Here is a 15,191-nt window from a genome sequence, read left to right as displayed (position 1 = left end):
CATAGGCCACCGCTAGCTTTGTTGTTTTAATGGCCTTTTTCACAGCAGACATGTTGACACAGTAAAACAGTAAATAGGACACATACCGTTAGAAGGATTAGTTTGGTGGATCTGTATCCCTTTAGATGTTGGAACAGTTTTTCTAAGATGGATATTTATTGGAAATGCAGTCAGACAGAACATAGTTTCAAAGGGGACACACAGAGGGGAAAGAATACAAAAACAATAACAACATTACATATTAGGACTGGGAAGGCAGTGCTACACCCTGTGTGGAAAGGACGTGAGACAGAACAGGATGTCTTAGGACAGGACGCGTTCCTTTTTAAAAAATGTATACAATCATGCAAATTACTTAAACGTTCACTTCCGATAATGGTCAAACATTTGTGGAAGTTTTTAATCAAGTTAAATAGCAAAAAGGGCAGGACAGCACAGGACAGGAGTTGCCAGCCGTGTTTTGGATTTTACCGAATGATTTGGGAGCCAGCGATACACCCGATGAGGAAGGCACGTTACAAGTAGCAAATAGGACAGACCAGGATAGAACAGGCCAGATATCATATTTGACCCTGTGATAAAGGGATACAGAAAATAGGACAGGACAGAATAAAACAGGTCAAAGGGTCAGGGCCAGCAGTTGGATGTTATCTAGTGTACTGTATATGCAGACTGGGAGGGTAGTGCAACACCTTGAGAGGAAGGGACGTAGCGAGTAGAAAACAGGACAGGATGGAACAGGACAGGAGCAGTGAGGCAGGCAGTGCAATCGTTGTTCAGTGATATATGGCGCCAATCCCACCTGTGAGACAAAGTAGATTTTCATATAACTTAATAGAGATGTGGAGCACAGGACAGGAGTCGCCAGCCATGTTTTGTATTCTAGCGAAAGTCTTGGGAGCCAGCGAGGAAGGGACCTTACGAGTAGCAAATAGGACAGATCGAGATGGAACAGGACAGGAAAAGTGGGCCAGATATTTTTTACACCGTGGCAAAAGGATGCAGAAAATAGGACAGGACTGAATGGAACATTTGAAGGGGTCAGGGCCAGGAGTTGGATGTTATCTAGTGTACTGCAGACTAGGAAGGAAGTGCTAAATCCTAAAATGAAGGGGCATAGCGAGTAGAAAACTGGACAGGACGGGACAGGACAGGAGTAGTGAGCCAGGCAGTGCAATTGTGCTACGTGGCGCCAATCCCACCTGTGAGACAAAGTAGATTTTGATATAACTCAATAGAGACGTGGAGCACAGGACAGGGACTGAGGACATTTTAGAGGTTGGTGTTTTCGGGACAAATTTTAGTATGAACCTAAAGAGATGGACTTAATTTGACTTTTCCTGAATCTAAATGTTTCTGTATTTTTTGGTCCAAATTGCTAATATGTTTTTTTTTTTATAAATAGGTCTTGTTGAGACAAGAAGCCACTTTATACCAAAAAGTTTTCATAATATTGAGCCTGGGTGGAAGTCTGCACTCTCGCGAGTCATCTACCGTGACATTCTAGTTAAATTTGGTCATGCAAAAGTCTACATCAGAGATTGGCTAAACATTTGTGTCTAATCAAAAAAGGCGGAATAAAAAGTTGGCGTCCACGCCGCATGACCATCTCCTTGCATGTATTTTCTTCTTCTTTGAGGAAATAAAAGCGCTCACCTCAGTGTGAGGCCCAAAGACCGCTGACCGGAGTTGACTTGAATTCAAAACTCCCTCAGTCGGTTGTCACATGAAAGTGTCGGGTAATTAGAGAGGACCAAAAAAAAAATAAAGTAATTCTTTGTCCATTTGATCATTTTTCTGATTTGGCCTCCTGTCTGTTCAAATGTGCCGCTCCCCTACTATTAGCACCCCGCTCCCCGTCGCACCGACAGTCTGTTTTAGCTTCTTTGTTCCCTCAACAACGCATTATCATTATTGCGGCTAATTGCATGCCGCTCGCCGTTCGCAAAGCGCGAACGGGGCCTTTCCGCCGCTGCTAATTGCCAATAGCGTGGGGGCGCGCGCTACCACGCCGCGGCCGGCCGGACGAGCCTCAAACGTGGGTTGCGGCGTTGCGCGAGGGGAGGCGGAGAAGGGGTGAGCCAAAAACGGGCTTACCGCGGCGCCGGCCGGCGGCACGGGCGGGCCGCATCGCGGGGAGGGAGGGTCTGTCGTTAGATGGAGGTCAGCGGGAGTGGAGGACCCTGAAGATTACAGTTGGCTAGCCGCGACCCCTCTCTGACAGGATCTGAGCCCGCCCTCCCAGCAGAGGCGGACCCTCGCGTCGGGCCAAGCCGCCCATTAGCCAGGCTAATAACGTTCACAGGCTCGGCGTTAGCTGCGAATCAAAGCCGGCGTGCTAGTTAATATGCTCCGAAATGACCGGAGAGGGTCTTTAAATGATGATTATTAAGACGGTAGCGCTGTGAAGGAACCTTCATCTTAATATTTCTGCTTTTATTACTTTTTTTTTTATTGTCTTTGTTTATTAAAGAAGCGTAAAGCTCATTTGACACACACATTTGTGTGCGTTGTTGCCGTCGAAGGGTGGTGGTGGCCTTTCAGAGTTTGTAGAAGACTTTTGGTAAAGTTGAATTTATATATTTCTTTTTGAATTAGCTTTGTTTATTAAATGTTACTTGAGATGGCGCTCATCTGGCTCTAAAACAGCAAGATTTGTTCGTTGCTAACCAGGTACTGAAAAGGCTTTCGGGAAAGTTCAATTTGTTAGTGATTTGTCACTACAGAATTTATTTTTGTTTCGCTCTAAAATTGCCAAATTTGCATATCATTAGGTACTAAGAGGTAGAGTGGCCTTTAATGGTTTAAAAGGCTTTTGGTCAACTTGAATGTGTTTGTGATTTATTATTTTTTGGAATATGTGATGAAATGAGAAGTATGGTGGCCTTGAAGGGCCAAAAAGGCTTTTGCCCCAAGTTATCTTTACTTGGAACGTAAAAATTGGGATGTAGATGATTCTTAGGACAGTAACGCTGTGAAGGAACTTTTACAATAATGTTTCAAATGTGATGATTAAAAAAATATATATTATTGTTATGTTTTACTTCCAACTTTGAGGTTCCATTGTACCTCCTGTTGTCCTATTATTTTTTTTACCACATTTTACCCTATGGATGAATGGGGTCAAATTGACCCCAAGGACATTATGGAAAAATAATAATAATAATCAGTCTCTCGAAATTACATAAGATCCAGGTTTACTCGCTGAGTATGGCGTGCTTTCAGGGTCAAGAAAAGTTTTGGTAAAATTGTGCTTTCCCGGCAGAATGATAAACACAGGCTCACCACATGTACTGCGTTCACATGTATTTGCCTTTGAAATTTTATCTGCACATCTTTTTATTATCTTTATTCATTAAAGCGTAACGTGACTCTAAAACTACCAATGAAAGCCACAGTATGGACTTCTAACTTGGAAGTTTTATCAAAATAAACAAGATTACTAGTTCTATAACTGTCAAACTATGCCTCGCGTATGGTGGCCTTTAAGAGTCCAAAAAAGGCTTTTGTGTTTTTATTTTGTGTCATGTTCACTACTGAATATATTTTTTTCTTATCTTTGCTTTTAACACGACTCTAAAACTGCCAGATTTGTGCATTTTCTGATAGTTTCCCCTCCATCCCGCTGGGAATTTTTACGCCACAATATCGACTTCCGACTTCAAAAAATGAACCCCGGCTCCCTGAAGGCGACGCAACCGTAGACTTAAACCGGCGACAAAGCCTACATGGCCACCAATGGAAGATGATGGCTTGCGTCGCCTTGAAAAATAATACATACTGTAGATACTCGGCATTTGTGGCTTGTTCAAAGACCAAACGGAAGGAAATGGTGTCATTATTCCGTGAAGTCGACGACGGCTCCATCTCTAACAAACTGCATGTGTGACGATGAGAATGAGAAGAAGAAGAAGAAGAAGAGCCCATTTCCAGAACACAAACACACTTCCGGGCCCTTTAGCGAGCTCGACTCGCATAACTTTTGAGACGTATCCATCAAAACACAGCTGTATTCATTCATATTTAACACCTCCTCCTTTCCCCGCCGCTTTAACGCTGTTCTTTCTCGATCAAAGCCGCGCACAACAGGAAGCTTCCCTGCCAGCCCCAAGAAGAAGCAGAAGCAGCAAGGCCTGCCTTACTGTACACGCCGAAAAACTTCACTCAAATACTTGATGATGCCTTTTTCTGATCACCAAAATGTACCAAATACAAATTCTAGTAGCAGCAATATGACTCTTTAGGTGATTGATTGAAGTCTTTGTTAGATTTGGGAGGGGTTGGCGATGGTGTGTGGTGCCATCATGTTTGCTGCAAGTGATGGAATGGATGAGGAGGCTGCCGCTTGGCATGAAAAGCTCAAGAGTGACACCATGTGGTAACACACAGAATGGCGGGGACTTGACAAAGTAGTAGCTCAACTTTTTTTTTTTCATTTTTTTTTTTTCATGCAATTAAAATTCCCCCCTCTAACAACAAGTTGCAAGAAGTACAGTAGCACCTTCTCAAGTCTCTTGAAGACCTCCGCGACATTTGAGAGGCTCTCAGAAGATGACTTTGCCTTCGACGATGTGAGTAGCCTGAGGGAATGTAGTAAGACCCACACCCCGCCGCCATTGATATGCGGCGGGCTCGACCCCTCCAGGGGAAAATTATCATTCCGTCCGTAACGGGAGCCACAACAAGCACCTGGAAAATGACTTTATTACGCGCCGCGCTTCAATAAAACTTTGCAATATGACCCGTTGGAAAGTAGGTTAGGCAGATGAGAGGATGCCGAGTTGATTGACAGCTTGGCTAATGTGGCCTTGGATGAGGCAAATGCGTCCAAAAGCACAAATAAATAAATCAAGTCAAATTAAGTTAAAAAATAAATGCCCTGCCCGTTAACGAGAATAAAGTTGGAATCTTGCTATGTGAAAACTTGCTATGTTTTGGCATCTGTTGGCAAATTAGTGCAAACAACTATGGCAAAGAAATAAGAAAGAAAAAAAATCTGTAACTTTAGAAGAATAACGCATAGAATAAATAAAAGAAAAATCCTGTGAAGATTGGCATAAAAAAATAAAAAATAAATATACGAAAAGTCAGTTATATTACGATATGAAAACTTGCCATTTGGCAACCAAATAATTAAGTTGCCATTTCAAATATGCTACAATTAGAGTTGTGTTCCGGCTCCTGCATTAACCTATTTGCTTTTTAAAATGTTATTTATTTTTGTTTTTTATTAAAAATTTTGTTGTTGCATTTTTTGGCCGATTGTGGAGGAACCCCAACCTCTTTTTGTGAAAAAAATTATCATTGGATGGTTATTTAATTTAATTATTTAAAAAATCCAGTAACTCTATAATGGGAGTAAATTCCACGCAGATTTATTTCTATTCATGAGCAGGTCCAGTCCCTTTCTCCCATGAATAGCTGTGGACACAGTATCACTTACTTAGAGTTAATTGCTGAACCTGTTGGACCAATTAGACAAAAAAAAAAAAAAAAAACTGTCTGCAATTTTTGTATTGAATAGAAACGTTGTAGTAAAAAACACAAGAAAAAAAGTTGTAATTTATAGAATAACGAAAAGAACGATAAGGGAAAAAAATCCCAACTTTAAACGTGGCAAACAGCACTAAAATTAAAAAAATGTACGCCTCGCCCTTCATAAACGGAATTCCCTTTGAGCAAGGACACGCAACAATGGGCCATTCTCCGCTTCCTGGTCCCTTTTCCATCGCCGTCCGCCAATGGACGTGACCTCGGCGCGGGCGAACAATGGGGGCAAGCCCGGCGCGTTTGGCTTGCCGCCACCTCGCGCTTTGTTGTTATATTTAAGGATGACACGCTAGCCCGCCATTGTCTTCGCCGCGATTATTCCCTGCCGCCGTTTTTTGGCCCCAGTTGTGGCTCTTTGATGAAAAAGGTCGCCCGCTCAATTGGAAAACAGTCATTAAAATGCGCTGGGTAGTATTCACCAGTGTGCTTTGGGGGGGGAAGGGGAGGGGGGGGGGACCAACTCAACTGAGCTGGTTAATCAAAAGTTAATTATATAATTTTCATGCAGATGAGGGGGAACATTCAAATGAATCCCAACCCTACAATCATTAGAAAAAATAAATAAAGAAAAGGCGGGCCTAAAACGCTGTAAAATGTTCAGGGACCGCCAGGCTGTAAACAATATGAAGTTTAATTTGAGGTAAACAAAGTGAATATCCACCAGGGGGGTCCGGGCGAAGGAGAAAGTGAGGTTAAATCCAATTTGGAAAAACAGATAGCGGCAGGTTTTTGTTTGCGTCCTGTCGCTACGTGCAATTAAACAGAACCTTGAAAAGAATGTCGGGCTTATCTGTAAACAGGAATTAACCTCTCATACGTGCGGCAAATTGCAATCAGCAAAAAAATAAAGAAAGTTGGATTTTTTTTAATTACCTTTCGAAAAGTCTTATTGTGAACCTGAATGGAAAAGCTATGGACAGAATTTTCTGCGCTAACTTTGTCAAAGAAGTTTCTATGCAAATCACAGCACGAATATGAAAAGCCGGTCGAATACGTAACGAAAGAGCAAACGCATTGTTCGTGGAAGTGCAATGGAAAGTGTCTTAATTCCTCTGGCTTCTTCTTTTCCCTCCATAACGTCGACTTTTCCCAGTAGCGTCGCGAGTTCATCGGTGTGCCTTACGACAAAGAATGGCGGCCCCCTCGTGCACCGCACGATTAGCGCGGGGGCTCCGCTCCGTCTGTGGGGGTTTTTAGCCGCCGAATGAGTTCTCTTGAAAACGCATGCCCCCCTGCTGATACGCTTCCTCTCCCGATATGAAAATTCCACCTTTTTGTAATGAAGCCCGGCAATTTGCTCGTCGGGGGCCGCGGGAGGGGTTAAGGGAAAAGGGGATTGGGGGAAGTTACGCTTGGTTTATAAAAGAGCCGTCGAGGGGAGTTTGACCAATAGTTCAACACGGGATCTTGGTCGAAAATCAAATGGAAACTCTGTCGTCTGCTGGCATCATGAGCATGATGGTAGACAAACTCAGCAAAAAACAGCGTTTGCATGCTAATTTGCGATTCACATACCTACGCATATATATTTTTTTTACTTAATCCCTAGATTACCGGTTTGACGGTTTACCGTAGTTTTAAAAAAAGTGTTCGATAACCGCTGCCGCCTCTGGAGTAAACTCATTTGCTCCCAAAACCGTAAAGATATGTTCTATTTTAAATATTACCAGTGTCCCAAAGACGTATTTATACGTTGTTTGTTTGTTTTTTGCTAGCGCATACAGAAGGCTATGATGCAGCCTCTGAATTTTAGAGAACGCTTGAAGCAATGGTAGTTATTACAGAAAACGTCCAGCAAGTGGCAGCAGAGTATAAGAAATCAACCAGGGCCATGTTGCAACCAGCTCTTTGCCTTACTGTTTTAAATAGATTTGTGAATAATGATGAAACTTAGCTATATTCTAATGCTAATTGCTGCAAAACGGAAACAGATACAAATACACTTTTTTTCCTGATGGAAAATGGAGACTCCTATCTTTGTTTTGGGAGCTACCATGTTTTTATAGCAATAAAACACAATATTCTGTGGGCCTTGCAAAATCCGTCAAAATCCAGTAAAACAGCCGGGAGCGAAAGGGATTGCTTCAGTGAAAATGGCTGGGAGTCAATGAGTTAGTTGGGTCCAGCAGAGAGAGGGTAGGGGTGAGCAGTTATGCACGCAGGTAGAGTAACTCAACTTTTCTCCCCGTAATATTACGTTTTCATCCTTATAACATTACGTCTTCACTTCCATAATGTTTGGAATTACAACTTTATTTGTGCTTGTTACGTACAACTTTACGGAAATATCCCGACTGCCCTGCTAAAATTGCTACGACTTCTCGAAACATTATTTGTATCCATTCTTATAACATTAAAGGGATACTTAACTCATTTAGCCATTTACAGCAGTAAAAAGTGAATATTTACGATTTACCATATTCGCCTGTTGTCTGGGTTTGGTTATGTGACGGTAGAAAACAGATATGATTGTATTTATAAAAGCCCCCAAAATAAATTCCTTTTCTACCATTTACAATTCTTTTTTTTGTGCGAAAACCTGCTACATTCTGCCAAGAAGCGAATTGTTCCACTAAACGCGTTTTAACTTTGGCACAGAGATCATATGGCGTGAATGACAAGGGAATGTGTCCAAGTGTAACACGTGGAGTGATGTCACTGATTTGTGATAAATTGTCTTAATCAGCAGCTGCTGTCACGCTAGCATCGCCGCCGTCACGGATTCGTCATGCTTGTCGGCCGCTTGACAAAAAAAAAAAAAAAAAAAGGCAATTTCGTCCACTTAAGAGGTGTCAAAGGTTGTTTTTTTTCCCCCCCTTCTTTTGATTACACAGTCGCAATGAACACATGACAGTCAGGCCTCGCTTTCGCGAGTGAAATTGAATAAATAAGTTGATGAGGCTTCAAAAAGAGTTTATTACAATTTCACATGGTTTGAATGCCACAGACATGCCTATCAATGCCACTGGGGCAATAAATGTGTTGCCCTCGGGGGGGGATCCATCACTGCGGTAGATAATCATGTAAATTGTCTCTTTTTCTCTCTTTTCATTTATAAGAGAACCTTTTCTTTCGCTCAAAATGATGCGAATCATCATCATCCATCTGCAGAGATTGGAATGAGACCTCTTTAATATTTCATTTAATTTGTCGTAAGCACTTCAAACAGAGCATATTTGCAGAAGCGGAAGTCAATGTTGGGGGGGGGGGGGAAGCTACGCATATATTTAACCATGCACAAAAAAGAGACAAGGAAAAATGACATTTAAAAAACAAGGTAATTGAGCATTTTGTATGGTGTCGCAGCTGCTCGAGGAGTACAGCGATGCAACTATGCTGTGGTGTACATTAATATTGCACAATTGAGGGAGACATCCGCCATCAATTATGTATAATAAACACTTACTACATTGTATGGTCGACGTCTCTCATGGGTTTGGGCACTCGCCTCTTCGGGAAGAGACACCACGCCCCCGGTACCCATCATCTAAGTGCAATGCAAGAGGCAAGGAGACAACATTTCAAGCTCAGTATGAACAAAACAGAACAAAAAAAATAAACAAAATAACATTATATGTATATACACAAACATTTAGTCAAATAGAACAAATAATGAAATAATAAAAGAAAAAAAATATTAGAAAATAATAATTACAAAGAACAAAAAAAAAAGAACAAAATAAAAATAAAAATACCAAGTTGAAATTAATTACAAGAAGAAAAACAAGAAAAACATAAGATTTCATAAAATAAATGAAAACATGTAAAAATTAACAAAGAAAAATACCCCAAAACAAGAAAAGAAAAAAAATTGATGCTAAAATAAAATGTAACAATTTTTTTTTTATTCAAATTTATTCAAGAATATCCACCCATCCATTTTCCCATCATCTTATCCTCCTTTATTTAAAAAACAAACAAACAAACAAACAACAAATACAATACATATTTTCATTTGAAAAAAATCCTTAAATGAGCGGTAAATAAATAAAATTAAAGCAATGGATTTAAGATTCATAATAAAATACAGAAAATTCAACAAAAAAAAATACAAAGTGGCGTGTTCCACTCACCCTTATGGTGGCCTCCAGTTCCCCCACACTTCTCTTCCCGCCTGGCAGCCACCCGTACGACCAGTGCTGGCCCGAGGCCGCCTGCAGCAGCAAGGCCAACAACAACACGTGCACCACCGCTTTGCAACTGGCCTCCATCTGCGTGAAAACAGTCAACAACGTCACATCATCAGCAATGGTTGCAATACCGAGCGCACCAAAGCCACTCACCTCTGTATTAGCCTTGTTAGCATGTGGTGCGTCAAGAAAGAAGCTTTTATTTTATAGGTGTCAGGTTATAATCCCCTTCTCTGCAGGTGTGACACATTCACGCGCTAATGGTGCACCCGATGCCGCTAATGGAAGCGCCTAAGTGCTCGAGGACGTCGTCGCCGTGAGGATTGAAGCGGCATGAGACCTGCAATATATATGTGTGTGTGTGTGTGTGTGTGTGTGTGTGTGTGTGTGTGTGTGTGTGTGTGTGTGCGTGTGTGTGTGTGCACCTGTTGGGAACAAGACAAACAGCGCAAACATTTCTCTCCCATGTATTATTTATTAGAATCAACTTTGTACAAGAGACTCCAAAAAGGCAGAAAGTTCCATGGAAGCCACTTTTTAGTTTGGAGCAGCTTACAAGGCCTCAAAGCGATTACAATTATGTTGACTTCAAACTAAAGCACTGGAATAAAGCTTCGTGACGACCACGACACACAAAATGACTTACCAACATAAAAAGTTATTCCGAGCTTACTACGCGTTAAATGTAAGCAGGAATCTTGCTATTGCAAAAATAGACTGTTACATTTTTTTTATTATGCAGAAAGGCTCAGCATTCCCTATTTCATTCATTAGATACGGGAAAAATATATAAACAATTTTGTTTTTTATGTACACACCTACTCTCAAATCTGTGTTAGTGAGCACTTCTCCTTTGCCGAAAGAATCCATCCATCTCGCAGGTGTGGCATACAAAGATGCTGATCAACCTTATTATGCATTTTTGATCACCAAAGTACATGTTTTTGTGACAAGTGAACTCCTTTTGGATTACATATAAGGAAAGTAGACAGTAGTAGTATTAGTCTAGACCAGGGATGGGCCGCTTAATGCACTCTCAACAAACTATCAATGGTTCTCGTTTGTGTACAAAACATGTCCAACCTTTGAGATACTGCAAGTCTTTATGTCAAATTTTCTGACCCATTTCCAAGAGAATAAACAAAAAAATACATATTTTTTTCCCCACAACACTTTCTAATGAGCATCTTGGTATGCCACACCTGTGAGGTGGATGGATTATATCGGCAAAAGAGAAGTGCCCACTAAAATTTAGACAGATTAGAGAATGTATTTAACTCATTCACTCCCAGCCATTTTCACCGAAGCAACCCCCTTCGCTCCCAGCTGTTTTACTGTTGAAATTTGTGTTCTATTGCTATAAAAACATGGAACCTACCAAAACAAAGATTAGAGTCTCTCCTTTCATTAGGAAAAAAGTACATTTCTGTCTGTTTTTGTTTCGCAAGAATTAGCATTAGAATATAGCTAAGTTTTATTAGTATTCACAAATCTGTTTAAATCTTTTTGTAACATGGCCCTGGTTGATCTCTTATACTCTGCTGCCACCTGCTAGCCGTTTTTGTAATAACTACAATTGCTTCATGCATTCTCTTCAGTTCTGAGGCTGCGTCAAAGCATTTTGTATGCTCTAGCATAAACACACACACACACACACACACACACACACACACACACACAGAGAAAACGTATAAATACGTCTTTGGGACACTGTCAATATTTAAAATAGAACATATTTATACATTTTTTGGGAGCAAATGAGTTAAGAGAAATGGACATTTACACACAGAAAAAGTGTTAGATTTAAAAATGGGAGCAAACCAAAAGTGTTGCATTTATATTTTTGTTCAGTGTAAAACTAAACTACTTGCGATTATTGTCAAAACGTGGAAAAATGCAGCTAAGATATTTCCTAAGCGCAAAACCCTTATTTGTCCGTTATCAAGCACATCCGTCATAAATAATAGTCACTAAATTATTCAGCAACAACATCATACATACTACATGGTTGCTTAACTATTAAACTTCTGATTTAAAAGCAATAAAAGCTCAAAATGTCTTCTGGTTGTCGTTAAAAACTAAACACCGTGTCACTCGGTGACAAATATTTCACGATTAGAAGTGTTTTTCAGGGACTCTAATCAAACATGCATGCCGAGGAAATGGCAAGCATGTTAAAAAGAAAAAAAGCGGAACATGATACTTGGCAGCCGGAGGAAAAAAAACACGTATGAATGACATGTTTTTCTCGACGTGATTAGACATTATTTTCAATATGGGTTAATGGCATTTTGCAGTGTCAGGCACCCAAGCACTAAGTAACATGGCCAAGGGCAAGAGAAGAAAGTTGGCCACGTTGAATCAAACGACAACAGACAGCGGCTGCTAACTTATTCATACCAGACCAAGTGAAGACTTTTACCGACAGAATCGAATGCACGTTACACTATTTGACATTAAAAAAAAAAAGGTCCTTATTGGGACTTTTTGAATTTTGACTCTTTAAACACATTGCAATGTGTTTGCAGCAAAGAGAAAATATACATGCGTGCGTCAAGAAAAGGCATTGTGGTTAATAGAGAGCCAAGCAGAAATAGTTCAGAATGATTTTCATTATGGATGCATTTTAGGTAGGAAGTGAGCAATTCAATACTGACAAATACAGGTGCGGATCAATCAATTTGAATATCATCCCCCCCAAAAATAATCTTACAACATTTTTGAGTTTATATATTTATATATCATAAAACAGTCGCAATCATTTTTTTAATTATGTAAAAATTGCGCTTCTAAAAAGTATTTTCTGTATTTTTAAATTAATATGTAAGAGTTTTCCTTTTTGAACTGAATTTTCTACAATATTCAAATTTACTGAGCTACACCTGCACACAGAGGTGCCTTGAGATCCGAGTTTTTTTTTTACGTGACCATGATTGTAACCAAAAAATGTTTTATAGGACAATAGCACGCTATAATATTGTAGTTAATAAAAAAAAAACATACTGTATAACCATAATCAATTAGAATGAATAATTGGAGCATCGTGATTCATTACATGAGGCTCCGTCTATTGTGCACATCTTGGCCACCAGGGGCAAGTATAATATGGTCATGCAAAAGACACAAACAAGTAAGCATTTTGTAACTACTGTGACTCAGTAAACTGCAGTGATATTAGTAGCTTCTGGCAGAGGATAAAGAATATATGCCTGTGAGTTCTATTATATTGTCTGTGTTCAAATCAGTTGAATACAGCCACTTAGGTGCTGTTTGCTAGCCGGTGTATGGAGTTTTCCATTATGCATTAGCCTTAGCATTAAGCTAAGAGACTGTAAGGCAATGGCCATGTGGTTGTTTTAAATACACAATGTGAAATTCTCTGTTTCCTCATAAGTGGGGTCACTAGTATCTCAAGGCACCACTGTATGTACATTATCTCTAAGCAAATATTTTCAAGTAAAATTTAATCCCAAAAGACTTCCGCAAAAGGACAGATATGTTTGCTTATATTACAGTATGATACAAAATGTAAAACTTTAGAAAATGTACATTCATCCAACCCCACAAAAAAAAAAAAAAGAGTCAATTGCATAAGTTAATTGAAAAGCAGACATTGAAAAGGGGTACGTTATTTAAAGTTGGCGTAGTCTGAGAAGATGTCGACAAAATCCTGCACCACTCGGTAGCAGAAGTCGTACTGCTCCTGGAAAACAAACCAAAAAAATAAAAAATCAACACGGCGTTAAGACGCCGTGTGTTAACATGCGCGGCGCAAACTGCACGAGCAGGATTTGTTGTTTTTTTTGTCTCATATGCAAACATTACCACGGTCTGCACCATATGCGGCCGCTGCATGCGTAAACTCTTGACGGTCTGGAAGACGTCCAGCAGGCCTTCCGCTTTCACGCGTTCCAGAATGTTGCTGAGGGCGATGAAGGTCCCCGTTCGACCCGCACCGGCACTGAAAGATCAAGACTCGTATAATGCAGTCAATGTCATCACTGTACGGTGCCTTTGAGACTCCCATTTCACCTCACAAGTTGAAATTATCCACTGAATGGAATTGTTGGTGTTAGAAATGCATATTGGTCAATGTCTCACTTAAAAAAAAAAAAAAAAAAAGGAGAAAAAAAATTACTTTAAGCAGATGTAAGCGCATCGTAGTCCAGTGGTCCCCAACCTTTTTTTGGACCATATCCATGGGAAGACATATTCCACAATATTTTGTGACTTAAATTTTTTTTTATAATCTTGCACTCAAACATACAATTTTAAAACACAAACGAATACTAAAACGACTAAAAACTAAACTAAAATGAGGCATTTTCAAAAAAATAAAAAATAACAAATCCGCTCTAAAAACTATTAACTGAATTTGAATAAAGTTTTTTTAATAACTTTCTTTAAACCGAATCCAATTGTTATAATTGGACCGAACCGTCCTTGAATAGCATCGCACTCCATGTATTGAGATACGTATCAAATTGTCTTTTATTGGAGAGATGCACACGCCTGTTAAATGTATAAGTCACCGTTCCGCTGAATGTTGTTGATGTAATTAGTGTGATTTTTCTCTTCAACGAGCCGGTCCCATTGGGGTAATCTTTTTTCCTTTAAAAAAACTCCAAAGGCTTGTCTCTTAATGCCGGATGCTTGGGTTTCAAGTGCCGAGGCAGTTTTGACGACTTTATCGGCTCATTTGCGAGCCGGTTGCAACATGCTACGCAGAACGGTTCGAAGCATGTCGGACTGTCGATATTATCTTTTAAAAACTCTTCTTTTTCTTGGAAGGTGTCCACTCTTCTTCTTTCTCATTTTTTGGGGCCTGTTCTCCTTTTTGAAGAAGCTGTCCAAACATGGTTGTTTTTTTCAAACTCATTTTTGGAAGCTTCTGGGCTTTCTTTCCCCCCTGAGATAAGTGTTTTGACAGAAACATAGTTGGATGCAACTGATCTTCAACATAAAACTTTTTTCAGACTTTAAGGGTCAGTAAAACCTTGCAGCGTCTTCTCAGACGATGAAAAGAGCAGTAGACGACCTCTTTATTGAGACAATGAGTACTTAATGTCCAAAAATATTCCGTCCCCACAAAATAACTCAACACACAACGATCAGCGTTTGAACTGCCGGCAACAAAAGTGAACACACCCCCAAGTGAAAATGTCCAAACTGGGCTTAATTAGTCCATTTTCTCTCCTCAGTGTCATGTGACTCGTAATGTTACAAGGTCTAAGGTGCGAATGGTGAAGTATGTTAAATTTGGTACTACACTCTAAAAAGAGAATTGCTGAATATATCAAGTTAATTTAGTCAATCCAACGTGAATATATTAAGTTTAATTAATTATGAGTATATTAAACTTAATATATGAATAGATTAAGTTTAATTAATTATGAGTTTATTAAACTTAATATATTCAATTTGGATTAACTTAATTCAAACGTGTGTTACCACTTGGAGCATTTTTGTCAACAATTCTCTGTTTAATCTTAAATTGGATCAACAAATGTG

At 39.8% G+C, this 15,191-nt stretch overlaps 2 protein-coding genes across 3 annotated transcripts in view; both read right to left on the bottom strand.

The window, feature by feature from the left end:
• Positions 1-662: 662 nt before the first annotated feature.
• Positions 663-10,040, bottom strand: gnrh3 (gonadotropin-releasing hormone 3). Of its 2 annotated transcripts, none has more exons than XM_086093896.1 (3): positions 9,624-10,040; positions 8,957-9,037; positions 663-1,202 (listed from the first exon to the last, which is right to left on the bottom strand). In XM_086093896.1, exons 1-3 carry the CDS (start codon positions 9,759-9,761, stop codon positions 1,095-1,097), a joined length of 327 nt encoding a protein of 108 aa, XP_085950022.1. In that variant the 5' UTR covers positions 9,762-10,040; the 3' UTR covers positions 663-1,094. The 2 variants fall into 2 exon arrangements, with proteins under 2 accessions (XP_085950022.1, XP_085950023.1); XM_086093897.1 differs by lacking the exon at positions 663-1,202 and adding an exon at positions 8,599-8,655.
• A 2,234-nt stretch (positions 10,041-12,274) lies between these two features.
• The window catches only part of LOC147163546 (receptor-type tyrosine-protein phosphatase epsilon-like), a 59,131-nt gene continuing 56,214 nt past the window's right edge, over positions 12,275-15,191 (bottom strand). Inside the window, exons 25-26 of the mRNA XM_086093892.1 lie at positions 13,506-13,641; positions 12,275-13,383 (exon numbers count right to left, since the gene is read on the bottom strand). Of these exons, the coding sequence (XP_085950018.1) occupies positions 13,309-13,383; positions 13,506-13,641 (211 nt within the window). The 3' untranslated portion in view covers positions 12,275-13,308. The remainder of the gene's footprint in view (positions 13,384-13,505; positions 13,642-15,191) is intronic.

The sequence above is a fragment of the Leptonotus elevatus genome, chromosome 13, assembly GCF_054856555.1.
Source record: "Leptonotus elevatus isolate MCC_2025b chromosome 13, RoL_Lele_1.0, whole genome shotgun sequence".
In the NCBI taxonomy this organism is placed as follows: domain Eukaryota; kingdom Metazoa; phylum Chordata; class Actinopteri; order Syngnathiformes; family Syngnathidae; genus Leptonotus; species Leptonotus elevatus.
The sequence above is the reverse complement of the archived record's forward strand: the minus strand, read 5'-3'. Positions and strand labels throughout refer to the sequence as shown.

Excerpts from the sequence above, each read along its gene's own strand:
- gnrh3 (XM_086093896.1), bottom strand. The coding sequence starts at position 9,761 with ATGGAGGCCAGTTGCAAAGCGGTGGTGCACGTGTTGTTGTTGGCCTTG. Across the intron at positions 9,038-9,623 it reads AACTGGAGGCCACCATAAGG|ATGATGGGTACCGGGGGCGT; the intron begins GTGAGTGGAACA and ends CATTGCACTTAG. Across the intron at positions 1,203-8,956 it reads GACGTCGACCATACAATGTA|GTGGGATTGGCGCCACGTAG; the intron begins GTAAGTGTTTAT and ends TTTGTCTCACAG.